We start from the raw sequence: 9,897 nt of genomic DNA on the forward strand, positions 1-9,897 counted from the left end.
TAGAGGACCTGGAGAATGCAAGTTCCCACACAGCTGTCCAAAGAGGTGAGTTTCCTTGATTTAGCTATAAGCCAGAACAGGGGATGCATTCCTGGCTCTGTTGGGGGTACACTTGGGATGTGGCTTCAAGCATTCAGGAAGTATGTACCAGTTGCCTTGGAAAGCAAGCTCTGATGTGGCTTATTGATATCTGAATATGCTCATCAAAGTATTTTTATATACATTAGGGACAGCTAGAAATAGAAGTGACGGGTGGTCTTATATTGTCCCTTTGTCTTCCAGAACAATTTTCAGAATAACTGGTTGTTCAGTTCTTCATCTTCCTTTAATGTTATATTGAATTCCTCAGTTGTTGTTTTTTTACGGAGGACTGGAAGGGGATGGAACTAAAGATCAGTTAATACATAAACAATACATGCTGCTGTGGAATTCTTGATACCAGTCTTGGTGCCTGCCTAGGAATACTCAGTAATCTGGGGGGGACGGGACGGGGGGACGGGACCAAACCTTCAATTTTCACTGCGAGGGTAACGATCATGAAAAGGAAGAGGTGTTTCAACAGCACAAACAGGGGCTTACCTGCAGTATATTTTATTTCCTGCTTATCAGGAGGAGTTCTGTGATTTTTAAATTAAAGCTGAAAACAATTGCTGAACTTTTGATCTAGTGAGCTTGTCCGGGAAGCTCATAAGCTTGGGTTTAAGAGTTTGAGTGGCCATGCAAGGCACCCCAGGTGTTGGATTCAAAACGTCAAAGTTGTTGCCAAAAGGGTGCAAATACTTTTCATTTATTTGTTTAAAAGATTTGTCTAATATGGATGCTGTTGAGGGTGAGGTGTGATATCCGAAGGACATTATATGGGAGTTCCCTCATTCATGCAGCCCTGTGCCAGTTATTTTGTTTATTATAGTGAAAATATCCTTTATATTTAAAAATATGTGCTCAGAGCTGAATGACTCTGTCCCATCTGACTACTGTTTGCACCTGAATTCACAACATCATGTTACCTGGGTATTTCACACCACTTATATCTGTCCAGTACAGATCATTTCATGATGTATTCATTAACTAAACATATCACAACACTGAGCACTTAACACTGGTTCAGACAGTCAGCAGACCCCATTCAAACTGCAGCCAGCAAGCACTCACCCAGCAGGGATCACATTGAAGAGAGAGCTGTACGAAACAGCTTGTGGGGACCATGTACACTGGTGCCATGATTTGTACAGTCACAGTGATCCTCCAGATCAATTAGTTCTTGCAAATTGCAGCAACTGTGTGGATCTGTTCATGTAATCTCTGCTTCCTTGCAGTCCCTGCTGGTGGCCCTGCAGACTCCCATTGGCAGTTTGTGTGGGACCTGTCTAGTCTCTGCTCTGGACCAGTGCCTGAAATTGGTGTATCTGGGAAGTGGAAGGTACTTGTGCAGTATCTTCCTGCTGGTCGTCATACAGCAGAAGGCTCAATTTGTGCTGCCTTGTAGAAGCCTCCACAGTGATCCCAAGCACTGTAACTTTCAGAAATGTTGGACATAATTCACAGAATCATCAGAGTTGCCAAAAGGGCGTCTCTTGAAGCACTGTCAAGCACTCTGAAAGCACTGTTACAGTAAACTGCAAGGCAGTCTTATGGCAGCAGGTACTCTTTTGAATTCACTGCTGCAGAAATGGATAAAACAAGATATGTATGCATTTTTGTAGGGATGATGTTTCTAGATGTTCGTACTACGTAGGTGAATCATGTCCTACTGGTAATGTCCAAGCAGAGGCAAGCACTGTGTTTTCTTGGAAAACCACTTATTCTTGGATGCAGATAATTGATTCATCAGAAGGAGCACTGCAATGGGCAAAGGGGCATCACCCATATTTTTTTCCTTTGTTTTTCCTTTTGTTTTTCTGTCTGTGTTTCCAGCAACATCAGTTGATTACAGTTCCTTTGCAGACAGATGCAACAGCTGGATAGAATTCATTAAACTGAAAGCTCAGACCATAAGGCGTGGATCAATTAAGACAAGTAGGCGGTCATTTCTACCACATTCTGATCATTGGAAGCGTAGTTCTGATCTTTCAGTGGCAAACGGTGGAGCTTCCTACCCAGTAGTGGCATTGCAAAATCAGTGTCCGAGTGTGAAAGCTGCAGACACACAGCGTCTGTTTTTGAAAACATTAGTGCCAGGTTGATTTTGGAGCACATTGTTCTGTGCTCCAAAAGTAAACTGCCAGTAAATATATAGGTGATAAATAGGCTTGTGAATTGTACAACTAAAAGGTATACATACAGTGTGGCAGAAAGTGTATGTATACATCAGTGAAATTCTTCAGACTATGCAAGGATCACCTGCATGATATTTGTGGCAGCAATCACTGAATTACAAAGTGGTGAGTTTTTAATTTTTGTTTAAGTAGTTCAATGGCTGCAGGTATGACTTTTGCTTTAGTTACCCAAGATGAAGATTTACCTGGAAGCTGACAGCAATGAAGAATTTGTCCAAAATTTGAAAAATGCTGGACTGGAGAAACGTGTCAACTTTCACACTCTTTCCTGTAGACTTTTTGTCGTTCCCTCTAGCAGAAATTTTTACCAAATTGTGATACCTTTCCCAACCACTCCCTCCCTCCCTCCGCACTACCTGTGTCTTCACTTTATAACTGATCATTTGTATGTGCAGCTGCTGGCCTCAGTGTTTTCTTTTGCAGGAATGCTACTCTTCTTCCAAAATTAAATCCCATTCAAGCTTTTTGTCTCTCGTTTGCATGTGCTGCATGGTTATTTCTTTTCTATGGCTGAGCATCACGGGCAGCTGAATGTTGTCACCAAGCTATGTGGAAACCATGAAGAAGGCTTAAATCTGTTGGAGCTACCGATGCAACCCGTCCATATATTGAGTAGTCATTCTCTGTCTCTTCTTTCTTTCCTTCCTCCCTTCTGCCATTTGTAGCCATTTCATTCGACAAGCCAAGTCCATTGACAGAAGGACAGTCCCGTCGTTCTGGCTCGTCCGGCATGAGTTCCACTGTGCCAGTTGTTAAGATGACACCTCTTTCTTTCATCGCTGGGGCAAAAATAACCAAATACCTTGGAATAATCAACATGTTTTTTATACGAGAAACCACTTCTTTGCGTGAGGTAAGCTGCGCTGGAGTTCGCCTTTCTCTCATGGCTAACATGGCTGATCTTGGGTTTTAGTTATGCTGGGTGCAAGAGATTCAGCAATTCAGAATTAACAGAAAAAGGGCATAAGTCTTGCTTGAGCAGATTCCAGATTATCGTATCTCCATATACCTTCACTATAAGTAAAAGCCAATGCACAGTTGAATTTTGTGCTCTTTTTAGCAGATTAGCCCAGTCCTTCATTGTGTGTTTGCAGAAAAGATCCACAGTATAGCTCTGCTAGATAATTTGAAAAATATGCAGATATGCTATTATAAGGCAACAATAACAGCAAACGTTTTGGGAGCCTAAGCAAATTGTCACACAGTCCCATCTGTTCCTTGTATGGTTTTGAATGCTATTTGTGGTTGTTCGTTGCTTTTTTGCTGATAAATCAGACTGTTTACTTGGAGGTTTGAAGTAGTAGTTCTCAAAGTATGTGTTAACTCTGAATGATGCTTTAGAAGACTGAGAAAAACGACACAACTCTTTTGGAACAACTGTTGATTAGTTTTCACTTGTTTAGAATAAATTTGAAACTAAAGAACAGTAAGTGCTGGGGATGGTTTTACTAGTGCCTTTCCACTAAAATGCGTGTTGGTGTGTTTTTATAGGAGGGCGGTGTAAGCGGTTTCCTGCATGCATTCATTGCTGAGGTCTTTGCAATGGTAAGGGCTCACGTGGCAGCTCTCGGGGGAAATGCCGTTGTCTCTTACATCATGAAGCAGTGCGTGTTCATGGAGAATCCAAACAAAAACCAGGTAAATGGTGCTTGAAGAGAACACTGTATGTCTGCACATAAACAGTCAGGGACTAGAGAAGCCTGGCAGCATTTGCAATGTACTGGCATCCAGGTAAGGTTCTGCTGACTAATCAGTCAAGAACTCCTGCTAAGAAAACAACCTACCTGTTAATCACACCATGTCAAGTGATTGACAGGTGGGTTGGCACTCGGGAGTGGGGGCAGATGACAGTCTGGCTCACAAGTCCAAAAGGGTCCCCCACCCCTTCTCTAAAGGGTTTGTGACGGCCCCTAGACCTTAAAATGGAGCCATTAGACTTTTCATTTGTTTGTAGCTACTGGAATTCTTGGCTAATAAACGTGGCTGCATGATTTGGCTCCTTTTGTGTGTGAAGTCACAATAGATGCACAGGGAATGGAGGACTGCATTTTCCAAGAAACATCACAGTTTTGGTAAAATATATATATAATATTCCCACTTTTTAAGGACAGGAGGTTTAAATCCCGATAAAAAGGAAACAACTGCATTTATTGCACTGGGATCCAAAGGCCTTTTGAACATTGTGTACCATTCCCAAAAGGACGTTGGCGAATTGTCAATTTGTAGCTTTCTGCTGTGTCAGCTTTCAAAGAAATTCAGATGGAAACACATGAAAAGTCAGGCTGAAAAGGCTGAGCATCCTTAGCTTGGAGAAAAACAAATGTTTATTTGTTGGGGCTTTTAGAGAGGGCCCTATATTCACAAAATGAGCTGGTGTAGGTGGAGAGGAAGTAATTATTTACTCAGGCCATTTCACACAGAAACCATCTGTGTGATCAGAAGCCTCTGAATCTCTAGTACTACTAGTTTTGGCCTCTGCTGTAACCATCTGCAGAAAGCTCCTTCTCTGCTAGCGTTGCTGCAGCTGCTCATCTGTAAACTTTTTGTCAGCACTTGGCTGCTTCTGGCAGCAAAGAGGTACAAAGACCTTGTCCGGTAGCAGGAATTTCTTTGCGCAATTTAAAGTCCTGTGTAAACAATAAGATTCTGTTTAAAATCTACAAGATATATAACTGGATGCCCGCTTTCTGTCTTTGCAGGCACAGTGCCTAATAAACGTCAGCGGAGATGCAGTAATCTTTATACGTGAATCGGAATTGGAAGGAGCAGCAAACCAGCTCTCCACAAATGGCTCTCAACCTACCAATTCAAAAGATGCCGTAAGTTACAACATGAAGAAGTGAAATGGATTTAATTATACCTCGAGGTTATCTTCAAAGTGTCAGATGCCATGGCTTTCATTTGTTTCTTTTCAATCAGCAACACTCCTTATATTAAGGACTGCTCTGTTTTGAGGCAATCATACTGTCCATCAGATTTCGTAAGAGCCCCTGTGCACACAAAAGAACATCTGTCTAAAGGAAGAACTGAAAATAGCAGATGTTCATCAGAACTGAAGTCATCAGGATATCGCCCTGTATATTATAGGGCCAGAACAAAAAAAAATCTTACTTGGAAGCTATCAGAAACAAATGTTACTCATTCTCAGAGGGAGGAAGAGAGGATTTATATTACAACTGGAATATAGCTGAGAAATTCAAATCTCTCCATGTGTTTTGAGAAAGGAAAAGATGGTTCCAACAGCACTGCCAAATACGCAACATGCAAAGTAAACATAGCTTTTGGAACTAGTGACAACCATCGCCCACATGAACTGGACAGACTGGATGTAGCTGCATGTTAAAATATGTTTTTTCATGTTTGTGAACTATTGAATATTTTTCTATTGTACATTTTTAAATTTTAAATTGCTAAATAGAATTATGATAAAATAACTGGTTCAGATAACTATTGACATTTTATGTTATTGGAACAATAGCGGTAGATGAAAATCTGCTATCTGAAGTCTTGAAATCCTAGCTGCGTCTGAAGAGGAAATCATGGCTTTGGATTTCACAGGTTGCAAATACAAGGAAACTTGGAGAAAGAGCAGTATTCTAGAAAGGCCACCACTCACAGATGGTGTTAAATAGGAAGATGAGGATTGCTGCAGTAAACAGAGGATTAGACACACCCAGAGGGATTTGATAGAATATAACAATCCATAGATCTGAGAAACTGCTATTAACAGATGCAATCCTAGACACTTGCATGCGTGGATAGGGGAGGTAAATGCATGCTAAAGCATGAAATATGTTTTGAAAGTTTCTGTGGCAGCAATCACTTGGCTGAACAGGCATGCCACTTTTATTAAAACTGGCTTGCCTCTTCAACTGATAAGTAGCTGTAGGAAAAACTTTGAAAACCTGTGGATGCACTTCTTCCCTCACTCATGGCCATATAGGAGCCCAGCTGAAGTGTTTTTGATGGCCTCCAGTGTGGAACTTGAAGAAAAGATGTAAACTTGAATGTAAATAGATGACATTTTGCTAGATCTAGGTACAGAAATTATCTATTATTTGTCCAATTCAGAGATTCCGTTGTAAATGAGAATGATGAAAATCACATTCCTATTTGCATAATAAAGCTTCTTTCTTAAAAAAAAAAAAGATAATCCTGATTTGCTATTTGGGAGAGGTGGTGAGGAGGTAAGCATGCAACGATTTTTGGGTGGGTTATATCAGTTGTATATTTTGCATTCATCATGCTCAGAGAATACCCACTGAAATTAATGAATTTAGGCCCCTTAATTACAATGGGTCTATAACCACATCTCTCAGTATCTATTGGTTTTTGTAGAAATACTGTAGCTAGAAGCAATTGTGGAACACAGTCCTTGGAGCTGCTTTGCAGAGATACATTGAGGACATACTGACTGCTAGAGTCTCACAGGTTGTAGAAGGTAACCAACAGGTGCACTAACAGAAAAATTAAATGAGGGGCCCCCCCTCAAAGTTCTGTGAGTGACGTCCAGCAAGTAGGGTCTCAGCTGGCATAATAGATGGAGTTGGTGACTTCTTGAAAGCTGACACAGATTCAGTTTTCTTGATTCTTTTATCTTAATTCATTTCTAACTTCTAAAAATCGATGTTGTGTACTGTTGTCATACCACTTGCCTATTCTATTTTTTCAATCGCTGAAGTTCTGCCAGGAAATAGAGGAAATAGCCTGACATATGAAAGCTATTTTTCATTCTAGTCCTATGGGAACCCCCGTTTTCTTTGCTTTAACATCCACCATACTTGGCAGTAACTTTTTACCAGCCTGTGTTAGATAACATACAAAAACGGGAATGGCGACCTCCATCTCCACTGGTTGCTGTGGGGAAATGAATGCTCAACCGAAGGCACAGGCTGTTCTTCTTAACCTCCTGGCAAGGAAGTGCCAAGTACTGGGGGCTGGTCTCTGGCCAATAGTAGCTGGAGCCAGAGCTAATGGCAGAATATTTGAGACTTAATTATTGTGGTCTGCATTCAATACCGGCTTTGCACTGGCAGAAAACACTTCCTTTCACCTAGTTGTCACCAGTCCCTTCTACCCACTTCAGCTCCCCTTGTCTCCTCTGAAAAGGTTAGTAAAAAAATGAAAAAGGTAAAGGACCCCTGACAGTTAAGTCCAGTCGTGAACAACTCTGGGGTTGCAGTGCTCATCTCGCTTTACAGGCCGAGGGAGCTGGCGTTTGTCCGCAGATTTTTTGGGTCATGTGGCCAGCATGACTAAGCTGCTTCTGACGAACCAGAGCAGCGCACGGAAATGCCGTTTACCTTCCCACTGGAGCGGTACCTATTTATCTACCGTATTTTTTGCCCCATAGGGCGCACCTAGTTTTTTGGGGGGGAAATAAAGGAAATTTTTTTTATTTCCCCCCCAGGTTTGGGGCTGGGGTGGGCGAAGCCTGAGCTTCCCCCAACCCCAGCCCCCAGAACAGGCAGCTCTCCGCTAGCCGTGGGAGAGCTGTGCGAAGTCACGCAGCTCTCCCAAGGCTTGCGGATAGCTTCCCGAAGCCTGGAGAGCGAGAGGGGTTGGTGCGCACGGACCCCCCTCGCTCTCCAGGCTTCAGTGAAAGCCTGCATTCGCCCCATAGGACGCACACACGTTTCCCCTTCATTTTTGGAGGGGGAAAAGTACGTCCTATAGGGCGAAAAATACGGTACTTGCACTTTGACATGCTTTCAAACTGCTAGGTTGGCAGGAGCTGGGACTGAGCAACGGGAGCTCACCCCATCACAGGGATTCGAACCGCCGACCTTCTGATCGGCAAGCCCTTGGCTCAGTGGTTTAGACCACAGGGCCACCCGCATCCTGGAAAGATTAGAGAAACCTCCAAAACATGTTCAGATATGTCACAGAGGGTGGTAGGGAAGGGATGGTCACCAGTATATAGGGCAGGGATATGGAAACCCAATGCCCTTCAGGCCTCTCTGTCTGGCCCTTGGGACATTCTCTGGGGCTGCTTAGCCACACCTCTCACTTTGTATCCTCCTTGACTGTTTTTGCCTGAATGGAACCTGTCCTTGGACTTGGATGATGTCTTCCGCTTGCCTGGACAGAAGGTAGAGAGGGGTGTTTGGTTGCGGAGAAACTTAGCCTTATAGGTAAAATTCATGTTTATGGCTCTGAGCACTTTTGACTCTTGCCCTGTCCACCACTGGCATGTGGCCCCTGAAGGGCCCAGAAGGGAATGTGGCCCTTGATCTGATAAAGGTGTCCCATCCCCCAATGTAGGGGGAAAGTGCTTTCCACTAGTGCAAAGCAACTATTGGATAACCCTGTAACTTCTGAACACAGTGGTTTTCCTTGTTGTTACAACAAGCCTGAGTCTCGGCTAAATACATGCTCTCTCTTCAAGCCTTTAACAGCAGTGTGAGGGAGAGGACTGTGATAGGCAGATTGATGATGAAAGTGTTGCATGCAGTTGTGAACTTTCAAGAGAACAAACCTTTTAAAGGAGATTCTGAAGCTTGAAAAGGTTTCTTATGCCTAAAGGCACAACTGCCGCTAGAGAGTTGCTGCTGCTGCTGCTGCTGTTTTAATACCGCCCTTCACCTAAGGTCCCATCTAAGGTTGCAACAATGAAAGCACAATGTTAAAAGCAGTTTAATAAAACAACTTACAATCGCAAAAAGAAGGCGGGACTGTATATAAGGGGGCTGTAGAGACATAGGCAGTATTTTAGATATTTGGGGCCTAAGTCATTCAGGGCTTCAAACTGTACATAGCACCTTGAATTGGGCCAAGAATTGAATTCTCAAGCTTCTGTGTTTTGGAGCAATTGCAGCAGGAAGAGTAGCAGCGGTGTATAAGTATTTATAATGCTGCACATGACACTTTACAAAGAACAGGTTTCTAGCCCAAAGGGCTTACAAAATCTATATAAAAAAAAGATAAGATGGAAACAATAGAAGATGTAGGGGAGAAAGACAGGAGTTTTCACAATCATTTAATCTTTTAGTTACGGTTGTATTGGTTTTTCAGAATAGTTGTTTTTTTGAAATGGTAATGAAAATCCCTTCTTGAATGCACAACTTGATTTAAAATCTTGTTGAACATGCTACTCATTCCCTTAGGATCCCAGTGGGACACACTTGCATCTGCTAAAGCAAGCAAAGAAATAAATCGTTCTCATATTTACTGGAAGCAGCTTTTAAACATGCAAGATCATCACTTTGTGGAAGACGGCTTTCCAAACCTGATAGACTTCACGTGTAGGCTGCCAAAGTGGTCAGATATCGGGTCAGAGAGAGGAATGGGCAGATTTTGCTCAGACTATATGGTACAACCCAGGTTCACCCACTTTCTCACTATATGAGATCCAGCACTATATGTGCAGCCCTGCCTATGATGCACATCAGGTTCCCTTCATGACACTTGAACAGGAGGTAATCTCTGAGAGCAGAAGTATGTGTTCTTTCTACCAAAAATTAACAGCCGCCATAAATGTTGCCTGCCTATCAAAATGTATGTTATGATTTATGGAGGGATCTGTTGGTGTTTATTTTCCCGGTAAACGTATGTTGTCTGTTAAACGTTTTAACACCGCCATCTGGTCTAATTAATGACTTGCAATAGTTGCCTCCTCTAA

At 42.5% G+C, this 9,897-nt stretch overlaps 1 protein-coding gene across 32 annotated transcripts in view; it reads left to right on the forward strand.

Annotated features, from left to right (window-relative positions):
- C2CD5 (C2 calcium dependent domain containing 5) overlaps positions 1-6,437 on the forward strand; it is a 90,925-nt gene extending 84,488 nt beyond the window's left edge. For 15 of the 32 annotated variants that reach the window (XM_082238742.1, XM_082238714.1, XM_082238725.1 and 12 more), the window contains 5 exons: positions 4-45; positions 1,915-2,016; positions 2,942-3,129; positions 3,768-3,914; positions 4,976-6,437. In XM_082238742.1, the coding sequence (XP_082094868.1) occupies positions 4-45; positions 1,915-2,016; positions 2,942-3,129; positions 3,768-3,914; positions 4,976-5,119 (623 nt within the window). In that variant the 3' untranslated portion in view covers positions 5,120-6,437. The remainder of the gene's footprint in view (positions 1-3; positions 46-1,914; positions 2,017-2,941; positions 3,130-3,767; positions 3,915-4,975) is intronic. The other 17 variants (XM_082238727.1, XM_082238729.1, XM_082238721.1 and 14 more) reach the window with 7 other exon arrangements.
- The last annotated feature ends 3,460 nt before the right edge of the window (positions 6,438-9,897 follow it).

The sequence above is a fragment of the Podarcis vaucheri genome (genome assembly GCF_965113315.1).
Source record: "Podarcis vaucheri genome assembly, chromosome: 10".
NCBI classification, from domain to species: Eukaryota; Metazoa; Chordata; class Lepidosauria; order Squamata; family Lacertidae; genus Podarcis; species Podarcis vaucheri.